The sequence below is a fragment of the Lutjanus erythropterus genome, chromosome 12, assembly GCF_056507025.1.
Source record: "Lutjanus erythropterus isolate fLutEry1 chromosome 12, fLutEry1.hap2, whole genome shotgun sequence".
NCBI classification, from domain to species: Eukaryota; Metazoa; Chordata; class Actinopteri; order Lutjaniformes; family Lutjanidae; genus Lutjanus; species Lutjanus erythropterus.
Genome location: NC_139328.1, coordinates 9,894,348 through 9,919,347, shown reverse-complemented (window position 1 = coordinate 9,919,347; position 25,000 = coordinate 9,894,348). Strand labels below are relative to the sequence as shown.

General features: G+C 40.7%; 1 protein-coding gene across 1 annotated transcript in view; it reads left to right on the top strand.

Moving 5' to 3' along the window:
- The first annotated feature begins 7,083 nt into the window (after positions 1-7,083).
- Positions 7,084-25,000, top strand: part of gpc1b (glypican 1b) — an 89,355-nt gene continuing 71,438 nt past the window's right edge. Inside the window, exons 1-2 of the mRNA XM_084733230.1 lie at positions 7,084-7,150; positions 7,273-7,803. Of these exons, the coding sequence (XP_084589356.1) occupies positions 7,638-7,803 (166 nt within the window). The 5' untranslated portion in view covers positions 7,084-7,150; positions 7,273-7,637. The remainder of the gene's footprint in view (positions 7,151-7,272; positions 7,804-25,000) is intronic.

The window sequence follows — 25,000 nt, the reverse complement described above, 5'->3', positions numbered from 1 at the left end:
TTCTTTAAAAAAAAAATATTGTACAGATGATAAGTAAAATTAATTTTTTATACATCTCCTGATGCCTTCATGACACAGAAACACAATCATCAATAAGCTTAATTGTTCTTTTTGTGCAGAATTGGTTAAATAAGTCACATTTTAATTGCTGTAGTGTGTCAACTACTGTAATTACTGAGTCAATTTGAAGGTGAGGGAGACATCAATTTTTCTAACTTTAATTTTAAGACGCTTTTGGACCTAGTGTTTCCCCTTGGATTGGCCTTCTCTTCATTCATGCATTCAGACAGTGATGATTTGTTAAAGTAATTTGTAAAACACAGTGGAAAAGAAAGGGAAACGCTAGAACCGAGTTCTTATTTAAATTCTCAGAAGTTATGGGAAGGTCCAATTACATGGCTGTAAGGCTTTTATGCCTTTACATATTGGACAGCTGAAGATATGATTGGAAAGGGGGAGAGAGTGGGGGAATTACATGTAGCAAAGGGCCATAGGTAGGATTTGAATCCACAGCCGCCGCAGACTCACAGCCTCCAGACACTCTACCAACTGAGCTACCAAGCGACCACCCTTTATCTTCTTAAAAGGTCTATCACCTTTCCATGATAATGTCAGGCTCTCAGAATAATAATCAGAGCCTGTCAATGGCAAAAACAAGCACTTTTGGTTTTACAGCTGCTGGCTGAGGCAATTTACTGGACCAGTTTCAAAACCTTTTGTACCCATCAGTTATTTAGACCACAAAATATGTAACAATAAGATTAAGGTGTATCAATCACCCAGGTGTCTGTAACCAGAAATGCTATTTGCCACTAGGGTGTGAACAGCCAATGTGGGTATTTATGCTCCTATGACAGAGACAAACTATGATCTTTTCCTACTCAAGTAGTTTAATAATTGAAAAACTGTAAATAAGTCAACTAATTCTAAAAATAGTGTGTCAATTTCGCATTGGACACAAATCCTAGTCTCCCAGGATGGGACACAAACTGTTATCTACACAGAATTTGTCCCTTCTTATAGCTAAACTAAGGGGGTCAGATGTGAATAACCAAATAGCTGCTGTGGGACTATTTTCATCCATTCATTCATTGTCTGTAACCGCTTATCCTTGAACTGTCGCGGGGGGGCTGGAGCCTTTCCCAGCTGACTCAGGAAGCCAGAGTACCCAGAGAGAACCCGAAACACGAGGTGAACATGCAAACTCCGCAGAGAAAGGGCCCTGTCCCAGCCGCAAACTCCCCAGCCCCCGAGCCGGCTGGGGGATTCAAACTCAGGACCTTCTTGCTGTGAGGCAGCAGTGCTAACCACTGTGCCACCCAGGTGTAAATAGACAATGAAAAGCAAAATACCCTAGAATGACTCTTTGACCAACAGCGTAGGCTGCCACCGCATGAGTCACTGCATGTGAAGTCAGGCTGAAGTGACCAAGCTGGAGCAGGAAGAGCAGTGCTGGGAGTGTTTCTGACACAGCTATCCTTGGCTACATTAGAGTCACTGTGACTAAATGTATATGGATGAAGAGCGGAGGAGCTATTGCTCAGGCACTCCCTATGGAGTTAACCTCGAGTTGACTGGGCTGAGTGGATAGTAAACATACAGATTTTCAGTGTGCAGACACTCAAAGATGAATTGTAAAGCTTATAAAGCATTTAGAGGGAACGGCTTGTGTTATATTGACTTTTTCTTCCATCAATGTCCTTTGGAATTAAGTGTGAGCGTTTTTGCCTGAAAGCAGTGGTAAAACATTGGTAGTATTTCTGTATAGAAGCAATGTAATTTTCACCAGAAAATCTCATCACGCCCTAAAAATGCTCGCCACATAATTGCTGCATGTGTACACTAAACTGACAGTTGCTCAGTTGCACAGTCTCTCACCCTGATCTCTCTGCTACCATTCTGCCTCCCCTCTTTTGCTCTCCCCGGTCTCCCAAACTTCCCCCCCAGCATCCTGCTCCTCATTAGAAGGCCTTTCATGGTCACAACCAATAAAACTTCAATGGGAGGCAGCCTGAAGAAAACATGGCTGTTCTGCGGCTTTACTGCGCGTTAATTGCATGATCCCCACACCAGACAGCGGAGGGCCAATCAGTTTCACCAACGGCACTGCCGACCTATGGCCACATGTGGGCCACAGTCAGACGCATAAACTCACAGTACACACACACACCAACTGAAGAAATGTGCACAGACACACATATGCATAAAGGTCATGCATACGCAAACCCATATATAATACAGACAGATTATCACACACACTCACTTTGAAGCCACTAGACTTATTAACCTCTGGCCACATGTGCTTAACTGTGTTTCCCCTCAGCAACAAGAACAGTGAAGCAACAGTATTATACACAGGCTTTGGGAGTAACAGATTAAATGTATCTGGATTACATAATTAATATACAAAAACTGTATTCCATTACAGTTACAGGCATAATCACATTACAGGATTGATTGGATTACTAGAGGAATTACATTTTAAAAATACATGTTAAAGTAAGGATATACTACACACACAGTGTGCACACATTACAACACTTCATGAGTCTTACAGCACAGTGGTCACTTTGAAACCAGCTAATTTTACAGTAAGTTCATTTTCATGGCTTCTAATGAAAAAAGTGTATCACTGGGTGGAAATTTCAACAGTATCTCATCTTTAAATCAGAAAAAAGAACAAAATCACAGTAGAGTGACAGTTGTGCCTTCAGCAGTGAAAATACTGTCATTGTCCAAGAGCTCAACATCTAGTCTCTAATGTTTGAAGAAACATTTACAAGTAAGACTAACTGCTAATATTAGCTACACAGACCAACCACTAACATTAACTGCACAGAGCATCCTCTAACATTAGCTACAGAGAGCAACTGCTAACACTGGCTACACTGAACAATTGCTAATGTTAGCTACACACACCAACTGCTAACATTAGTTTAAGAGAACAAGAGCTAACGTTAGCTATACAGTCCAAGCATTAACATTAGCTACACAGACCCAGTGCTAACATTAAGATGGTGTGTGGGTAAAAAAAAATGAAGGCCCTGACAAAAGGAAGTTTCAGTCAGTTTACTTTAAGTTTGAATGTGAATAGCTTATTTTACAAAGTACATTTATAAGCACATAGGTCTAATTACAGCTATTAATCTAAACGTGCATTCACACATAACAAAAGAGGGAATAGTTGGGCAAACAATTTATAAACCTACAATGATTAATAGGCTACACAACTGCAGAATTTAAATTTCATTTGGTATTGAGGTCATCCAAAAGTAATAAAAAGTCAAATGACCTTTCTTCAATATTGTGAAACTTGGATCAGGTTACTGACCACATTGTTTTTTATCAGATATTTAGTAATAATATTGGAATGCATTTTTAAAATAACCCTCCCAATCCTGATTATAGATAATTAGAAAGTTCTTTCTGTCTGCTGTATAGCACTGTGGCACAATTACATAATTCTCAACTTTAGCAGACTTTATCGTGCCAGATTTGCCCGAGAACTCATACACAGGCTGTAAATGAGTGAGACACTTGACGTTGCAGAACCAAGGTGTAATTCATGCCCACTCATTTCAGAGCTGTAATAATGGAGAGCAAGTGTAGCCATTTGTCAGTTAGTGATATGTAAAATTCTGTCCTCTTTTGTTTGGAGTCATCCAGTCATGAGGAACAGACTAATTATAGAGTAACATTTTCTAATGTATTCATAAACAATGCCTGCCTTCATAAATAGAACGACTGGGAGGCCGGAGATTTGGCTCCTTCTCTCTGTCTATTCTCTCTTAGCTCCTCACTTTTTGCTTGTCGATCTGTCGCGTGACGGCTGGTTATTTCAGGCTGCGCTGGAGTTTTTCCATGTGTCACCGCGATAATGTGCGGTGGCATCTTCTTCCGCAAACAATCCTTAAAAAGCATCTCCCACAGGAATGACACCATCAAACAGCCATCTGATTCAATTTCACACGCCAAGATGACTAAGGAGACATTATTTTAAGTGAGAGAACTGCATGACTCTTTGTTGCTACAACACAACTCTCCAGGATATAGAAACATGTAATACTTCATGGTAATTTCCTGGTTTTACCCCAGTGTGTGACTATGCATATCAGAGCGGGGGTCCGTTAAAAGTTTTCAGATTCATCCATTTAAATGATCGTGATATAAAAAATATGTATTTATTTTTACAAAAATCTTCCTACCTAAGCAAATAATGTTCTAATCTAACAATCTATAACTCGTTTAATAAACACATAGAAATCTTCCTCCTGCCAGTCACCCACATGTCACCCACTGATGACTTCTCTAATAATCCCTAATGGAGGACCATAGTAGTTAGCAATGAGTTACCGGAGACTATATTACAGTTTTTACTCATTCACTTTGGCTCAATTCTCTAATGAGAATACATTTTTCAAAACATTAGGTTCAATTCTCAGAACAGTTAGTTTGTTGTTCAGTACAAATTGGAATTTCTCATTTATTTAAGCAAATTGCACATCTTGACACATGTGCAGCACAATTGTCTCCAAATCTGCACAATAACCACCAAAACTAATGAGTTGATTCTAAGTGAAATTGTCAGACTCCTCACAATTTTTAAATATTCCTTCATCATTTGAGCCATCACATGCAAAATGATCCATTCAAGTTAGGAAATCTGTCAGACACATGTATTTTCCATATATATCTATGATGTTTGTGTTCGTGTAGCCTTTTTCTGTGTACTACAAAGTGAAATTTGAATCACAAAATCTCAGTGTGATACACAACAGCATTCACCTGAACAAAACTTACGTTCTTGTGTGGTACAGTGGACAGTCAGTGTGTCAACCAAAAAGAAAGTTGCATATAATAAACATTTACACTGCCATGGTGTGGAAACAGTTGTAATAGTTGCACTTAAAATTTAGAGAATGTATATGACTGTTTTGAAAAATTAGCCGAAACGATGAGAAAAACTGTAATAAATAATTATACAATGATTAGTTCATCAATATCTGTAAATCGTACTGAATCATTACTTCATAAATACTTGTCTATTAGCTACCATTTTTATGTCCTTCTAAGTAGAGATATGCTTAAATAATGTTTAGCAACACTATAAAATTAGTCACAAATTAACTAATGGTTTATTAGCAGTTAGTTCCTCATTCGTTCCTCATTTGACAACTATACTCACAATTTTGGGTACCTTATTCTAAAGTCTTACCCAAATATTTTAACACAGGTCTTCTTAATACTGTTCTCTTGTGCTTTCACGGATAGAGGTATCGGGGTAAAGAAGAAGGGGTCCCTAGAATGTTTTCTATCTTGTAAAAGGTCTTTGGCTGGGAAAAAAAAGAAATCAAAACCTCTGTATCAGAAGATGCATGAGCCTTGCACTCATGGTACCACTGCAATACCAAACGTGTAATGAGCTGCCTCATTGCAGCATAAAACCTTTAAACTCAATTGTTGCTCCATATGAAGACGGCACTGTCTCAAACCAGTCTGAACTCAATGAACTTTTCCCCCTCACTTACAAAAAAGGGGAAAACAAGCATTAGTTCTGGACATATTGCTGCCACTGGCCATGACAAGACACTGGTTTCTTGCTGGATCTTGGGAACCGGTAGTCACTGATCCTATTGGAAGTAATGAATAAACTGAAAAATTCCAAGTATGTATAAAATGTTGCCTGTTTTTATAAACAAAGCATTTCCTTTAGAAATGGCTTCCACCAAAGAGAGTCAGTCTGATAAACAGGCCTCATATAGGAAAAAAAAACATTACCACTTTACAGCAAGACTGTTATAAATGGTTATAATTACATTGTAAACATTTTAGAAGTCATTAATAAGCTGTTACAGCACAATAGATAGATAAGGAGGGCAATCTGTTGATTACCAAATAGTGAGCCCATATTTATCTGTACTGTTCAGCCACAGATCTCATTGATTTCTGAGCTAACTTTCTCTTCTCCATCAGCCAACAATTATACCTGTCAGCTTCTTAGCTTCTTAGATTGTTAATGAGTTATTAGCATTCAGCATATCTTAAATAGTCAAAAAGTTTCATTTGGTATATCAAATTAACACATCAAATTCATACACTAAGGCTTTGGTAAGATTTACCTTCAGATTTTCAGCATGCATTGTTTTACACTTTGCAATGAGGCTCCCTTTGCCTGTTATAAAGGGTAATAACTCATTAGTAAGATTAATTAGCAGTAAGCAGTGTGGATTTTACCAAATAGTGAGCCATGAACATCATGAAAGCTGTGTTATAACATGCTGTAATTGTTACTTAAGGATTATTATTGGTGTTATTGTAAAGTGGTACACAAAAGGGACTGTAGGATAAGAAAATATTAAAAAGGAACTGTTGTATTCTCAGCTTATGTCATACTGAAGGAAGGCATGGTTCGTGTTTGTTTTCTATGCTCGGTCAAGCCTGAAGGAACATTTCATGCTCGTGTTATGAGCAAGAAACACACAACACACGTACAGAAACTCAGATAATGAAGGCATTCAGCAGGTGACAGCCAGGTAAACTGGCAACGGCGCTGGGCAGGTAGGGACCCGTCCTTTATAATTGCACCTCGAGGAGTGATACGGCGCATGTGTGCAGAGGGTGTAGGAGACAGGCACTCAGCGCTGACCCGCACCGGTGGAGGGTGGGTGGAAAGGGGTCGAGGGCACGCCCACAGTTCACCTGTGACACCTGGCTGCTGCGGTCCAAGCTGTCAGGACGCGTACAGGACGCATTCTTTCCACTGAAAACCAGACACACTAAACACCCTATATATACTCTGAAGACTGACACAAAATGAAAATGACAGATGTTTTCAGAACTAAAACCACGGATCAAACAGTAGTGTTATTCAGAAACACGACTGAAAATAATATTTAAATGATACAGAACGGAACGGAATTGAAAAGAGGAACGCGAAACCTCGTATACTCTTTCTCTCGTCCTCCTTCTCTAAGTCTCACTCTTTGCTCCCCCGCCTCCTCCTCCTCCTCAGTCCACAGAGTGGCAGCGCTGGCATCGCATCGTTCAGAAAAGCTTGAGCTGGAAACGAGCTGCGGTGGCTGCCTGCCTGCCTGCCTGCCTGCCTGCCTGTGCGCACCTCTTTCAGATCCCCGCGGGGCCGTCAGAGCCGGTAGGCGTGCGGCGACAGAACCTGGCTGCACAGCGTCAGCGCTATTTTCTGACACGACTTCAATCATTTCAGCTGGTAAATGCGCAACCTAATTCTTTCATCCCCTGCTTCTTTCTCTCTAGGTGAACCAAAAAAACCCAACAGTGGATACATGAGACAGGAGATCTGCGCTCATCCTGCGCACGGCGTGAGAAGACATTTATCTGGGGGAAAATATTACTAAAGCTCCTGTCCTGCTCCTGCCCCTGTCCACACGTTTGGAGAGGTAACAGACGGGACCTCTGCGCTGTGAAGAGTCGCTCCTGTGTCGCGGAGACTTAGCAGACGCGCTGAAAGAGGGCAGGAGGAGATAAAGGAAGGTGGAGGATATTTTACGCACAGCAGCACTCAGTAGCTCTGTGTGTGACACTCACTGGGAGTCTCCTGCTCCGTTTAGGACTCAGACACAGTCGGATTTGCACTTGTCTTAGAGCAGCAGTCGGCTGGGATGGATTCCTTCATCATAGTGGCTCTAGTGGCAGTGTGCTCTCTAACGGCGGCACCAGCCTATGGGGACAAAGGGACCAGCAAAGCCCGGAGTTGTTCGGATTTCCGGCTGTTTTATAGCGGGAAGGGGCTCCCCATGGATGGAGTCCCCCAGGCTGAAATATCAGGTAAGGATCTTTTAAAAAATACAACCTGAACAAAGTCTGCTTGTGCGCACTCTCTCTGATCTTTACCCCTGATCCCAAACACACTTTCAGAGTCATAGCTGTCCAAATACTGCATTCATTGCTTAAACTATAATTATAATATCTATAACTCACTGTGGAGCAGCATACAGTTGCTATAAACTCATTGCCACTGAGAGCCATAATCCCTCTGCAAGTCCCCCCAAGGAATGTTAGTCTATTTTGGGGCCAAAGTCGCACCTGCAGTAGCTCCATTTATTGGATCTACAGTACAGTAAGAGTTGGTGTGCAAAAATGAATGAGCCTCACAGCGAATCTTATGTGCAAAACAGAACTGCAAAGATTAATCACTTAGTTGTCAACTGTTAAACTAATCACCCTAAAGTTGAAATTTTCCAATTTCAGCTTCTTAAATGTGAATGTTTTTTGTTCTTTGTCACTCCTCTATGACAGTAAACTGATTTTTTTTCTAATTGTGGAAAAAACAAATCATTTGAGGATGTCATCTTAGGCTTTGGGAAGCACTAGTTGACATTTTTTGCTATTTTCTTTTATTTTATTAACCAAACAACTAATACATTAATCAAGAAAATAATGGACAGATTACTCATCAATGAAAATAATCAGTAATTGCAGCCTTACTGCACAGTGCAGTTTGTTCACATCACTGCAGGACAGTGTAACTGTCTTGTTAACCACAAGCTTGAAAGAGAAGTATTTCTGTAGTGCATTTAGTTGTGGAAGCGAGCAAACAACAGTTTCTATCTTTGTACCTTTATTCTCACACTCATTTCATGTCGCATGGTAAAGCAGAGGAGTTATTTGCTATTTCTCAAGATGAAACACTGCTTTAAAAACAGACATGTCACAATCTGATGAAAAACAGAAGAAAGATTCTCAGATTTTCTCACACTTAACATCTTTTGGAAACAGTGGATGCAGGGTGAGCTCCTCAGTTTCCCTATCACTCTTAACTAAGCAGCTACTCCTGAAGACACTCCCTAATGTTTCATCTTCTTTAAGCTGCCTGCTCTTTGTCTGCGGGGTGAATTCTTGCTTATAAATCGCCAGCCAAGTCACTTGACCATGTGCTGTAACCACGCAAATATGATGTTGCTCACTGTGTCATTCATGGTCTGATGTCAGACAGTCACAAGCCCCTGTGCAGTTCAGATGATTACACGTGTGCCTCCCCTGGAATTCACTGCAACGCTTTCACATACACACACACACACACACACACACACACACACACACACACACACTGAACACACACACACAGTTTACTGCAATTTCAGGTTCTACAGTTACAGTACCGTACATGCATAGACAAGAAAAGAGACTGTGACTGTGCATGCTTATACAACCACTTTCCTGTGCACAGATTCATGGGAAATATAACTCAAATTTGAACTCACATACTTTTTTATTTCATTCTCCCAAAGCTGTAAAGTTAGTCATTATGGAGACCTGCAAAGAGCAGAAGGTAGAACCCTAATATTTGAAATAAACTACAGCCTTTTACCATCTGAATCTTACTGTAACACAGCTACAATCTGATAACCCTTTCCTCAAAAAGCCCCTCTAGACTCTGCGTCATTCACCTCCTCTATGTTATCCAATTCATTCTCCACAGAGCACTCCACTACTGTGACAGCAGATAAACTCCTCTCCCCTGTGAAGGCAGCAATGTTTGTCCATTAGTACATGCTGAACGGCACTGAGACATACAAGGGTGACTTTCTGCAGTATTCACCTAAAGGTCACACACTCAGGATGATCCTAAAGTAGAAGCTGCTCTATTTTCTGATAGCATATGGGCTCTCACACAGCGCAGCCTGGGTGCAGAGAGAGCATTGTGTGTTGACAGAAATAGTGCGCGTATAATGTGCCGTGGGTTTTGCCTTTCACCCTACAGATTTTAGGTGATTTCCCTCAGGTGGAGCTCCTAAAATGGAACATTAAAGGGATAGCTAGGGTTATTTGAAGTGGGGTTGTGTGAGGTACTTAGCAATAGTCAGTGTATTACCTACAGTAGATGGCTTTTGATATGCCCCCAGTTTGGAGAAGCACAGAGGGGCACTTAAAAATATCAATCAATCAATCATCCGTTTAAATGTGTGCTGAATATTTTAACTGCTTTTTTTTTGCTGTCAGACAGCTTTTTCTGATGGGAAATCTCTATTATTTAAGCCATATATCGCTCTCACCAAACCAACCAAACTTCATAGGCAAAATCAGTAATTTTATTTCACAGAATGCGGGAGTTGCTGGTCTACCACTTAGTTTCTTTGTGTTATTGTGTGACTTTGGTGTTTCAAAGGGATGATTCGGATTCACCAAACTCACACAATCACACAAACAAACTAACAGATGGAGACGGTGGTAGACCAACAGCTCCCATGTTCTGCAAGGTAAAATCACTGATTTCATCAATAGAGTTTGGTTGGTTTGGACAGGCTGATATTTGGCTTACATAATGGCAGTTTTCTGTCAGAAAAACTGTTTTTGACTTTTAGGTGGGCTTTTTTTTGTTTAAAATATGTTTTTCTGCAAGGGTGGTGCAGTGGTTAGCACTGCTGCCTCACAACAAGAAGGTCCTGGGTTTGAATCCAGGGCCTTTCTGTGTGAAGTTTGCATGTTCTCCCTGTGTCTGCGTGGGTTCTCTCTGGGTTCTCCGGCTTTCTCCCACAGTCCAAAGACATGCATGCTAGGTTAACTGGTGACTCTAAATTGCCCGTAGGTGTGAATGTGAGTGTGAGTGGTTGTCTGTCTCTATGTGTCAGCCCTGCGCTGAACTAGCGACTTGTCCAGGGTGAACCCCGCCTCTCGCCCAATGTCAGCTGGGATAGGCTCCAGCCCTCCACGACCCTTTGGGAATAAGCAGTTACAGAAAATGGATGGATGGATGTTTTTCTGCTGTACATTGCCTAGCTTCCTACACTGACACCTGCTTTGGAGTACAACTGGGGCTGTGCCGACCACCATCTGCTGTAGAGTGACTACTGATAACGATCTCATACAACCCCGGTTCAAAAAATCCAAACTATCCCTTTAAGATTATGTCTATGAGGAACATGATAGCCGATGCAAAGATCTAAAGTAGATCTTTCCTTGTGATTGCACTGATAGGATGGGAGAGATTATAAGATTTGAGGGTGTGGCGGTAATGTGATGAAACTGTTAGCTCATGTCATCACGCCATACATCACAAGGTAGTGAGGGCGAAGTAGTAACTGGACACTTCTAATTTAATTGATTGACCATACTGAATAAATCATTTGACAGAATTAACGCCAGCCCCAGTCCCTTAGAAATCCCCTTTTCTTCCAAATGTCTGTAATCCATAATGCGTTAAAGAGCAAATCTGTCTTGTACTGACACCACCTATTCCTCTTGTTTCAATCAATGATGTGGAGCTTACTTAAGTCTGGGGTCAATGCATTCTCAGTAAGAGGGAAAATAAGGGAGTGAGGCAGACACCGGAGAGATAGATAGAGAGCTGAGAGAGAGAAAAAGAGAGATAGAGGCAAGGGGAGATTTGGCTTTGACAATATTTCTCCGCTGTGTCCCTGTCTCTTGGCTCTCGAGCATAAATAACCGCTCATCCGCTCCAGTCTGGCATATTAAACACCTTAGTAAAATATGAAAGCTTAATTTATGCCTCCAAATTATGAGCCACCCGAATGTTGTGGATGATCCCTGACATTTGCAGAAGGATATTTCCCGCTGTGACACCAGGGCCTGATCAACCTAATGTATTGGCCGGGGCTCACTCAAGGTCACATGCTGTGTACATCACCCCGATCCAGTCAGGGAGGACAGAAAGAGACAGACAAATGTATCCCAACTCGAAAAATGATGTCCAGTCACAGCGCTTTTGAATCCTCCTCAAGGCTGTCACACAATATATGAGATAAAATTCCTTAGCAAATGTACTTAGTATGCAAATATAGTAAATTCCTCGAGTAGTATGCATTGAAAACAAGTGTGCTGTAAGCGAATGTGATTTCATTCTTTATTGCATTCCAAGATGGAGTTTGTAGGGGTGCTGGAAAGCCTCAGAAACTCAGTTGATTTTTAATGTAGTGTTTTCAAGGTTTGAAAAACGCTTGGATTTTGGGTTAAGTGCTTGAAAGTGCTTGTGCACAACTTTTATAATAAACTGTTGTCTGACAGAACAGTTTGCACTTTAGAAAAAGAAATAAGATAAGCTCAGCCAGATCGTATAGGATGCAAAGCAGGGTTCAATTTTGTTCATTTGCGCAATTGGGCAAGTGGGCAAATCTACTTGCCTGAAGTCAGTTTTTACTTGCCCCTGTACAAATTGGCTTATTTATTAGTGGTTATCAAATAGCATGAAAGACTAAAGTTATTTTTCTCGTTTAATCTAGGGCTACAATTTCTATGAAATGTTAGAAAACATTGAAAAATATCCATCCCTGTCCCAGGTAATGTCTTTAAATGTCTTATTTTGTCTGTCCACAACCAAATATGTTAAGTTTAATATGACAGTAAATGGAGAAAAGTGAGCCCAGATGCAGAGATTCACACACTTGGGAGACTAAAAACAGCTATTTATGCCACTTTTGCATGAAAACTTACTACAGGATAGATTGTTAATCAAAAAGGTTTAATAGTTTCATTCTGTCTTATTACTTTCACAGTTGGGCAAGTGAGTTACTTAACTTGACATGTCACTTTATTTGCTCGGTGCAAGTGGGCAATCCCTGTGATATGGTTAAAAATCTACATATTTTATTTATTATTTGGACATATTTGGTTTGTGATATGATTCACAAGATTTGTAGGGCAGGAAATCTCTGCAGTTTTACTGTACTTAATTATAATGCTGCTTTGTCACATTTTTTTTTTTCCATTGTCAAGACATTGCAGCTTCTGTGATTTGGATATTATACTTGGCCATACTGTGATTTTGATAATACTTTGATTAAGAGTGGAGCTCTAATACCAAGTGTACATATAGCCAGGGGACACATTTTGAAAGATAAAACTTGTGTTTTCCTTGAATTTGTCACCCCTCTGTAGAATTCTATCACAACACATAATTTGGTTGTTTATTGCACTATAATGTGACCAAGACGTGAAACAATCATTTTGAGTATGTAAAGATGTAATTTACCACAGCTGTAAGATGCTGGAAAGGCGGAGAGTTTTATTTTTTTTTATGCGCTTTTTACTTTTATGCCTCTGTTCTTTACATTTGAATTTCATACTTTTCTGAGTCTGAGGTAAAAAAGCTGAACACCCCCATCCCACATCGCAGCCCCTGTTTGATTATGCTCAGTCAGCAGTGAAAGAAGATTCCTAGATATTGCTTTTCACATCGATACGCCTCATGTAACCACTTGGATAGTCCCCTGTTCTTAAGTAATTTGCCCTGGAGAAAAAGCCACGTGGAAGTGAGCTATTGAGTTAAGGACGAGCTGTTTGTTATCATTGTGCTGAAGCACTGTTTACTGGACCATGGCAACAGTATCAGTTGAGCAGAAATGAAAAGCAATGGCTCGCGAGCAATCAAGTGGACTGATTGATGCTCTTAAAATGAGCATGATGATGCTAGTTTCAATTCCGTTGAGTGTAATCAGTTTCGGAAACAGCTTTTTTTTGTCGGTGTTTACCAAAAATGAATGATTGATTCTTATGAGGCTCATCTGTCTCCTCCCTGCACTGCCCCCTCCCTGTCCCACCCCATCATTACAGTCTTGATGACTTATCTTTTTGTCTTTCAGGGGATGACACTCTTCATCTCTCTGTTTCTCTCATCGGCTCTTAAAGAGAGAGGCGCCAGACGCTCTTTGTAAGCAGCTGGCAGCGAATGAGTGTTAGATGCTCAATGTCATGTAAGCCTATACAAAGAGACAAGCTGGATGAGACATCTGCAGGAAGGCTAGTAACGTTTTGCCATGGCACTGGCTTTCCCATGTTGTATTTGTGTTGTTGTTGATTGCTGGTTGCTACAGGCTGACTGTGAGTCGCTCAGGGCTCTGAAGTGTCATCTTTAACCAGTGTTTGGCTAATGATACAGTGGGATTGCTGCTCACCAGGCCTTCTAGGAGCAGTTGTTGACTAAAGTCTGACTTGTGGCTGGAAATATGGGCTGATCAGTATGGTAGCCCACAGTGAAAAGTATGGGAATGTTTTGAACTCAGCAGCTTGACTGCGGATTCACGTGTAACTCTTGAAATGTGTAATGGTTATAGCATTACAGCTAAAATAGAGCAGTAGTTTTCACACACTGAATAGGAAACCTAGCTGGGCGACTCCCTCACCTCTTAAACTGAAGGTAATGATAAGGTAATGGCTGCTAGTGTTTGCTGCCCCCTACACCACTCTCCAGCCAAAGGTGAAATGGAGATATTTATCCACTGCCAGCATTAAACATAGCTTGCCAGCAAGGGAGAGGCTGCAGAACCAAACAACAACAAGGCGAAAATTGGAAGGGGTTCATATTAAAATATATTATAGACTTATGGGAAATTACTGCACTGATTTAAATTAATAGCCTACTTTTACTTTAGGGAAATTTGACTTTTTATTTCATTGTAATTGGCCCTTCCTAAGTGCCGGCTCCTTTTGCTCTGTGCCAAGTTATTCCTCTTGTTTCCTGTACTTAGATATGCTAAATGTTATGCTTGTCCAGTTTGAAAAGAAAACCAACCAATTTTTAAGATGTTGGAACCTGTAAAACCGACATATATACATTATAATCTCATTTTAAGATTGCTAATATTAACAAAACCTTAGCTAACTACCTAATCTACATCAAACCTTAGCTAGTAAGTTATATCTTATAGCAAATGTTAACAAAACACTGGTTATCTAGCAAGCGGATCTACATCAATCTTCTCACAATCTTCAAAATTTGTTTTTTATAATCATCACAGACAAACCTATACATATCATATCTAAGTACAGGAAACAGGAAACTTAGAAAGTTGAACAAGATGCCAAGCTTGTACAACTGTTTTTGAGCATATATTTTTTTGAGCTATACCTTTAAAGTATTTGAAATAACCCAGTATCAAATAGTATCGAAACTTCCCCAGTGAAACAATACCTGCATTCAATCCTTTTGGTACCCAGATCAAGAAAGAACCACTATTTATATAGTTTTAATTGCAGCCAATCACCTTAAGTATTCTTCAGAAAGAAGAACCACCAAAAAAAGGTATTGAATGAAGTGCTCTGTTGGTATCTGTATCACTCTAAGGCTGGTATTGGTACTTGGCACTGGTATTAGTACTGGTATCATAATCTTTAAAATGATTCCCAGACCTGTGGAGCACAGGGCAAAAAAAGGGGCAGGATTTAGGAAGGATTAATTGGTAAACAAGCACCTAATTTTTAGCACATCCCTGATCTGCAAACAGCCCACCCACTTCAGTGTTCATGGTCAAGAGTTAATTGCAGACCTTGTACACTGTTGTATGTATCTAAGCTTTTAATCTCTCTGGGCACACTTATATCTGTGTATCTACCACCAGTTGCTGTTAGCTTAAGACCCTCCACTTCCTCTGGCTGTCCCCCTGTGAGGCTGCTTGACCTCAGCAATGTACTCTCATGCCAGTGAGGATTATACGGAATATGTTCACAGTGTTATTAATTATTTAGCAACCTTTTAGCACTGCGCTGTTAAGAGTGTTGCTGAGCTAAATTGTTAGTTTCTTTGCCTGTGCGGTCCCATAATGAACCCACATTCCAGAGCAGTGTGCATGGAGACTTAATCTGTGTTCCAGCTCAGGGACAACAAAACGCATGATGGACACCTTGCAAACACAGTAGGGAGTAGTGGAAATGTTATGTTTATTGATGGAAGTGTTATTAAATTAGATGTATGTTGTTTTATGTAACCTTCCTTTTATATTCAGCCTCTCAACATAAGCTACTTTCTGATAGACACCTTGTTACATAAATGGCACTTTCACTTTTTGTTCCATGTTCCATCCTTATTTATGTAAAGTACTTTGGGGAGATTTTTTGCCATTATTAGATAGGGTGCTGTGGAGACAGACAGGAAACAAGAGGAGAGAGACAGAGAAGGACATAATAAAAACAAGTCCAGGGATGTGGGGCATTGCAATTACATGGTCAGCAGCTGAAATCCTTGGGGCACCAGGACATCCCTGCCCAGGTCATTTTTATGCGAAAGCTGTGACGGCAATCTTGCTGGGCTGGACATCATAATATTTCCGTGCCACTTCCAACATAGCATGAGTCTGAAATGAATGGCATTAAAATGAATGTACAGTACAGCCTACACAAGCACAAGGTTAAATGGGAACAAAAAGAAAATCAAATGCTTGTTCCGCAAAAACATCAGTAAAAAGTAATAATGAAATCATTCATGCCAGTTGGATGGATGATTGAATGCATATCCAGCAAAACTCTAAAGCCATGAAAACATCTACAAATCACACACCTTCGTGCGACTGACTTTGTACAAAGACATCATGAAGGACAAGTTCACACCTACAAGAATGTATTGGACCAGTTCAGTGATGGTCTGGTGGCAAAACTCAAACGATCTAGAAATTAAAAACACAAGTCACGTAGTGGATGTGTTGCATGGTTATTGGTCAGACAGTCGATGGATAAAAAGACAACAAGTCAACGTCTACCTGGAACACCATCAGGTTCTGTTCATTTTGGTGTTGGCATATCAGCAGACTTTAGAGGGCCGTGCTTATGACAGTGGGTATTAAACAATTTAATGACTTGGGCGTTGCTCACTTCCAGTAAATCCAGGTTTGTCCGCCGCCAGTCCACATTTTAGTCGCAAATGCACTACTAGTTCACCAGTCAGCAAAAGAGTAAGAGAAAATGTTTTTTAACCATGAAACAGCACATGCAATAGTACACTCATGTGGTCTGTTCGAATTATGTTCACAACGGAAATGAACTGCTCAAGAGTTCACTTTACAGCAGTCCGAGACCAACCCATTGAGTTCAAGTCTGGCATTCACAGCAACCAAAACAAAACTGCATCAAGGGGGTAAATGCTCCAGTGTCCTGTTCAGCCAGACTAAACCAGGCTGGTGAGACCACGACGTTAAAACTCCAGCAATGCTCCGTGTTCCATGTCAGAAATTTGCTCTAGACAGACAAAGAGACAAATTAAACTTAAACCATAAATAGTAAATAATGTGTGTGCGCAGAGATAAGCTTATAGTGTTGTCATTCTGGACAGTAGCCTTATCTCCATCCCATTAATATCCCCGCTGAATGTGGTGCTCTTATTCTTTATACTGTATAGTGGATAACTAATTGATCACACTGAATTACATATTGCTGTCTTGTGAATGGAACTCATTAACTGACTTGGAGATAAGAGGGGCTGAGGCTTATTTGAAGGTTAATGTCAGCCTAAAGCTCCATGCATGCATCTGTTGGTCTTCCTCTACAGACAGATTAAAGCAAAAGCAACAGTTGTTTCTGTATCACAGTGTGCAGGCTCGTAACTCTGCTGCAGTTTAGAGTGTGTGAATCCCTGCATCTGGGCTCCTGTCTGTGCCTGTCCATGTGCGTCTGTGTGTGTGTGTGTTAGTGAGTGTGCATGTGCCTCTATGTGTTTATGTGTGTTTGCCTGCCAACTGAATATGCTGGAGTTGTTAAAATGCTGAAGTCAGTAAGAAGCCTCTTGAAGCATTAAGCCATAATGGGCTGCAGGGAGCATGAAACAGACCACAGTGTGTTTGATGTTCACCAGAGAGAGAGAGAGAGGGCAAGAGAGAGAGAGAGAGGGGTGGGGGGGAGAGAGAGAGGGCCGATGGACTGCTGACTTTAACTCTGGCTGCCCTGATCTGCTTGGTTTTGCTATATGCTGCTCCGCCCTGTAGACAGGCTATATGTAGGAAAAACAACACAAAGAAAAGAGAAGAAGAGAGAAAATTGTGTTAAAGCTCCTTTTCTAAACACGCTCCTCTGCGCAGCATTTCCTTATGTAATTGCTTTTGTTCTCAGGCCTGTTAGAAACATGGAAAGCTGCAGGATGGTTTGTCCAAACATGTTTAGTTGCTCTGAACTCTGGTTAGTGTGGGAACCTTTCCACAGACTGAACCCTTACCTGTTTTTCGAGTAAGCGGTGCAGACCATGAAGTAATCACCTTAAACTGACACAAAGTTCCCATGAAACAGCTATCAGAGTGTTTAGTGGTTGCTGGCTTCCTTAGGCAGGGACTTTTCACAGACATTGATTGGCATTTGCATTAGCCAATAGCGCTGTGTGTTCTGCTAAAGTGGTCCATGGATGTAATGGACGAAGAGCTCCCAGTGAACATGGCAAGACTGAGACCAGGGCAGCCTCCAAGACCAACAGTGGCCAGTTTGATGACAGGGAGTGGGCTACATTACCGACATGCTTTTCTTGCCAGGTTTGGCTCCCGGCATCCCAGGGCTGAATTAACTGAGCTAATGGCAGTTAGAGGTTAGCTAACTTACTTTACCAGGAAGTAAAGCTGTTTTTCCATCACAGAAACTCAGTAAACAACCCCAGTGCTGTATTCCCTGTCAGTCTCTGAGGCTGTGTTTGCGTCAGTGACCGATCGTGTTCATTGTGAAGCTTGTGAGCCCACTTAATGGCGCCTAACAGCCACAGATAGCTGCTTTAGCATCAAGCAAGCTAAAGCCAATTGTCCATCGGGAAACTCTGCAATTAAATAACCGAGAGTTGAAGCTGAGCCGGAGGACATCAGAGGGGAAACCAGAGCATATTTTCTCCATAAAATATGATCCAGTTTCAAGCTGTGCTTTTGCTCAATGAGGCCTGTTCTCCAGAAACACTGCAGTCAGCTCTGGGTAACGGATGTGTTTTCCCTTTTAGTGTACGCCCCCAAGTGTAGAAAGAGCCATCAACCATTTTTACAGAAAACACAAACTTTTAAATTTTATTAAACATACCCAAATGTATCTGCAAACTGACTTTTTTGTCAGTTGCAGACTTATAGGCATATAGTGCAATTTGCATGTGATTAAAACATTTCACTGATATTTACTTCATGGGAACTTTAAAATCTGACAAAATCTTTGTAATTTTCCTTCCTGATTCAAGAAAATTGACTGACTCATTTTTGAACACAAAGATGTAAAAGCTGACAATTTTCCTTTCCTTTTTCTGTGACTAATACTGGGAAAATTACAACATTTTAACAGCGTAAAATAAATTGCATTTTCAGAATAGAATACAATACTATGACTTGTCTCATCAGCCTCCTCTCTGAGCAGATTCACTTTAGCTGGTGCCACACCTCTGTTTTCTCTCTTCTTGCACTCCTTGTGTCTTTTGTTCCCTGTCACTTGTCTAATGTGAGAGGACTTCACACGTACAGCACTCCTTTGGCAAGCAGATACACACACGCGCGCGCGCGAGCGCGCACACACAGATGACAGCATAGGCCAGTCTTTTTTTTTGTCACCACAGGGGGTTGAAGCATCATTACAACAGGCATGTGTGTGTTAAGTGTGTGTAGATGTGTGCGTGTGTGTGTGTGTGGCATGGGGGGCATGTGTGTGTTGTTCCTCTGAGGCTGCAGTGTGTTGGTGTATGACTCCTCTTTTGTCTTCAGAGGAATTGGCTGTGTCAAAAGGAGAATTATTCCCTTGTCACAGCAAGCCCCTTCACTGTCTCTCATTGTGTGTGTGTGTGTGTGTGTGTGTGTGTGTGTGTGTGTGTGTGTGTGTGTGTGTGTGTGTGTGTGAGGTTTGATGTTTGTGCATGTACCAAATGCGACCATAAGCGAATGAGAGAATGCGTATCTGTGTGTGTGTGTGTGTGTGTGTGTGTGTGTGTGTGTGTGTGCACCACAGATGTGCGATGACTTCTAAAGCTGTAGTCAGAATGTTATTAAACCGCTTCCTTTCCATTGGCTGTCATTGTGTGCGGACTGTGTGTGTGTGTGTGTGTGTGTGTGTGTGTGTGTGTGTGTGTGTGTGTGTGTGTGTTTTTAACTTTCGTCAGTTATGTAAATGTGTGCGTGTGCCACCCCAAGCTGTTGTGGCTCATGTCCCCTCCAGCAGTGCTTTCTGCAGACTAGGTGAGTATTTGAAGTGACAAGGAACTGGCTTTAGCTCTCAGCGTGGCTTTGCTTCTGCTCCAGCTACCTCTCCTTGCGCTCTCCCGCTGCTTGACAGATGGTACAGACCCAAACCAGGACGCCCACTACCATATTAAGTGAGGGCTTCGCAGTATGAATTTTACAGGGTGACACGCCCTACACCAACACACATACATACTGTTTGCAGCTGCGGACCATAGTATTTGTTGGGAGACTTTCATTCTGTGGGTAAGACACGTCCCGGAGAGGAAATCCCATGGCTATGGCACTGTGGAGACAAATTCAGCAAGGACGTCCACAGGGACACAACACATTGACTGATTCTGATTATTGAGGTTCTTTGAGTTTTCAGCAGATTTAAGCTGCCATGTTCATAAAAATATGAGGTATTCTGTAATATTTACATATTTACATACATTTTCTTTGAAGGTGAAAAACATAAATATTGTCTATCTTGTTGCACAAACTGAATCTTTTCTCAGAAGCCATTTTGACATGAAAACAGGTGATACCAATGATCCTAATGGTGTTTCTATTGTGCATGTCAGCTCACTGGAAAGACTCGGTTACACTAAATAGAACGTGGCCTTACTTAGTATCAATGGTAAGACCATAAATATGACTGTCATGGAAAAAAATCTTTAATTTCATTCATTTTTCAAGCAAAAATGCCACATATCCCCGTGTTCCAAATTCTCTTTCTTTTCAAAAATCTTTTTTTTAATTGATTTTCAACCAAGCGGCACTGAATATTGTCACAATGTCGGATTATGTTCTTCAAGATAATTCAGGAATGAACCTCAAACATAAAACTATCATCTGCTCCAGCTACTCATTTAAAAAAAAACAAAGGGTTTGCACACGGTAACTAAATGAATGAACAAAAACGTGGTTAAAGATGTGATTAAAGTGAATAGAAAAACAAATATAGCAATTGCAATAGAAAACAATGATACTAATAATGAATAAATAACAAATCAGTGAATAATGATGCAGATTGAATGAAGATCTACTGCTGGTCTTTGTCACTTGTGACCAGCAGTAGAGTGTTTTTCACTTTTAGACTGTTAGAGAAACAAGGCCAGTAATTTAAGGCATCACCTTAGGGATAATAAAACTGCAGCGGGCAGGGTTAATGAAAATAATCATAGCAGCCCTGTTTTCAATTAATAGTCCAGTCTTTAAATTGTCAAGAACAAAGTAAAACATGTCCACGAAAAAAAGCAGCAATCAGAATTTTCTCAGAGCCCAAGGTGACAATTTAAAATACTTGTTTTGTTTGACCACCAGCCCCGGGACATTTAATTTACAATCATAGAAAATCAGCAAATACTCTTATTTGAGTCAACTAATATTTGGCATTTTTATTTGACAAATGACTGATGATTAATTGATTGTCACAATACAGTAGTTGTTGATTAATTCTGATTCTGTCAATTGTTTAATCGTTTAATTTTTTGTTTTCATTTTACACGCAGTGCGATCAGCTGATTCCAGGGAATCATGACTAGAAAATACTTTGTCATGTCCTCTATTGTTCGAAGGTATTTGCAGCGACTACATTTTGCTCACAAGACTGTCCCTTGTGAGCCTTGGGCCACATTTTTGAGTGCTTCCCCGAGTTCTGATCCAGGTCTCGGCATAAGCATAATTGCCAAAATAGATGGATATTCAGTGACGGAGACAGCCTTCAGGCTCCTATCTCTCAAATATAAAAAAAGAGGAAATAGGAATTGAGGAGATGAGAGATTGGGCCTGTATATAAAAAGATTGAAATAGATGATAAAATCAGTAAGGTGTCGTCTAACTATTGAATGCCTGAAATGTGTCCAGCACCTCGCTGCTCCGACGCCGGGCACACACAATACAGATTTAATAAAGATAGGACACACAGGCGCAACAGTACACATAGCCTCTCAACTACACACTTCCCTTTGATAAGCAATCACTTCTGTTCTGCTCTGTTCAGCAGTGGCCCTTTCTTCCACACATAGGTTATTATTAAAAAACACTACTGCTCAAATCTGCAGAATAAACCAGGGCAGGAGGAAGTGCACTAAAGGAACTGGACTGCAAGTTCTCGAGCCTTCTGTTAGCGTATGTGTGTCTGCATATGTGTGTGTGTGTGTGTGTGTGTGTGTGTGTGTGTGTGTGTGTGTGTGTGTGTGTGTGAGGCTGATATCCCAGGTGTTTCAGGACTTGTGAATATCTTCTTTGTCTCCAGTTTTCCCTCCTCTCCCCAGAGGTGTAAACATTGTTCTCCATAATCTCTTCCAAACAAGGACCATGTTTCCATACTGGGGATTCAGGGACCGTATTACAGAAAATTCCTATCTTAAGTCTGAAGTTAAGATCGGCAGAGTCTAAGATGGGATTTTCACCAAGTTGGTATTACAGAAGCAAATCCTGACTTTAGGAATCCAATCCTATATGACTTCATCCTATTTTATCTCAGGTTAAGAAATCCTAAATACTCAATCCAACAACCAACACTACTTTTTTCATGCTGCAGAGTTGAACAACTTTTTAAAAAAAATAACTTTTGTGATTTGTAACAGTTGGTTTGAAACACACACACACACACACACACACACACACACACACACACACACACACACACACACACACACACACACAGAAACATACAAAAATAGAGCAAAGACAACAACAGGCACTTTATCTCAAGACAGAGGAGTTAGAGGTGTGGAAATTTACAACACCACTCACTTTGGAGATAAAAGAAAAAGAACTCACATAGCAGATACAGTCTCCACCAGCTTCTATTGTGTAAAAGCAGTAAAATAGCAGCCAATTCAACAGGTTAGCATAACTTCTGTTAGGGAAAACCAGTGTTAGCCAGTTAGTAAGCCCGCAAGATAGTGGAATAGTGAAAATTAGGGCAGCTTGACAGTTATCCTAAACTTTGGAGGGTTTATTAAAGATTTTGGGAAGCTGTAACCATTAGTTTTTCAGCAAACATATACTGAAACATACAGAAAATGGAGCAAAATCAACTACAGGCACTTACCTTCAAGACAGAGAAGTTAGAGGTGTTGGCAACATCTGTTGAGAAATCTAAGGATGTTCCTTTTTTTTTTTTTTTTTGGGAAATTTACGACTATCTCTGGACACTTGGATAGCTGACTCACCATATCTTCTCCATATGCAGCCTCCATTGTCTAAAAGAGCAGCCATATGTATTACACAAGTTAACACTACCTACTTTTAGTGAACACTACCGTTAGCTAGTTATCAAGTAGGCTACTACTACAGATGGAAGGATGATGATAAATGTAGGGGAGTTTCTTTAAGATTTTGGTAAGTCAGGACGTTTGTGTACACGTTTCCTATCATAAGTTAGAAAAGGGATATTGACTTAGGAGATGTTCATCTTTCATGGCTTTTTTTTTTTTTCCTAAACCTGGTCTTAAACCTGGTTACCGAGGTTTCCAAACAGCAAAGATAGGATCTGCAAGTTAGGAACTTTCTGCAATACGGCCCCAGAACAGTTCCCACTTCCTCCTCATCTCTATTAGATCTCCCACTCTCTGACAGTTCCCTCTTTGGCTTTTTAAATTGGTCATTTTGGAGGATTTTGTTTTTAGCAGCTCGAGGCAAGTGGCGCTGCACAATAGCATTATTTTGCTTTATTGTTACTTGGCGTTCATAATTTCCTGAAGGTTTTCTCTCATCGAGATAAACTGCTTCACACTAGTTTCCATTATCGTAATTATTTTCTCCTCTCTTTCTCTCTCCCTAAGTCGTTTCTGCCTCTGAGGCGTTATCTCTCTCATCCTTCGCCTATCTGCTCCTGCAGAAGAAGTTGTGAATTCATTTATTTTTCATGTGAAATTTACTGCATTCTCACAGATGCTTGCCAAAAAAACATTGTTTATTCCTGGTACTTGCCTATGATTTTTTACGACTCCATATTTTTGTGATCTAATTTTACCACGCGTTTTATAGTCAGAACATTAAAGTCATATGTTTCAAGAACACAACTAAAAATCTAAGAAAATTTTCATTTGTTTGCAGTTGATGATATCCCAGTACTCCTCTGTCCTCTGGGAATGCATCTTCTCACACTCACTTCAGCTGTTCCCCAACTTCCTTTGCTCTTAGTTCGAGTGTAATTACAGTGAAATCTGTGTGTTGTTTTATTGGCTTCCTGGAGGCCTAGTAAGCACAGTTTTTCCAGGCTTAAGCGCTCTATGATCCTGCTTCATGTCTCCCTCTCCCATCCGGTACATTTTTGGGATCTCCACTGTATAATTGGCTTAAATGGCTGGGATCCTTGGTCCCCCGTAACGTTACTTCTTCTAGAAACCAGAATACCCAGATGAGTTGTTCTTGCTGTGCTCTGCAGCCTCTTTATATCTCCCTCTCCCTGTTTGTGGTGAAGCCGTTTTCTTCCTTTCTCTCCGAGTCCACTCCGACGCTCATCTCCTGTTGGATTTTATGCCTTCTAAGCACATTTTTCTGTAATTAGATAGTGAGATCTGGTTTAATGTGACATCATTTCTCATGCGTTATTTGTGGCTAAGGAAAGCCCCGTGTAGTTCATGGCGGTTTGCTTATTTGGCTTGACCATGCACGGCTATTTAGATCTGGAGGTAGAGTGACTAAAGATGGAGAGGCGGGAATGACCAGGGGATTACTAAGGCCTTGTGAGAAGAGGGGTGCATAAAAAAAGCTCATAATTACAGGGGGCAATATGTAATTACTGTCAATTGTCATCCTGTTTGCTGGTACAGGATTAGCTTTTTATTACCTAAATCCTTATTATTTCTTTCCACTTTTCTGAGTTTCCCTACTGTCTCTCTGCTTCACTCTTTCTATCCGTCTCCACTCTCTTTAGCAGCCTTTTTCACCATTCGTAGTCAGTTTTGCATCCCTTTTCAAAGAAAGTTAATTTAAAACAATTAATAGCAAGGTGCAGGTACCTATTATGTATATTGTAAAAGATGAAAGAACAGAGGAAAGGAAGAGCTGAATAGTATAAAAGAAATGTTGATTTGTTTCACCCATAGGGGGAAGTGCTGCCAGTGCACACTGGAATGACGCTCTGCCACGTTTGTTTCTCCAAGTGAGGGAATACAATGTTC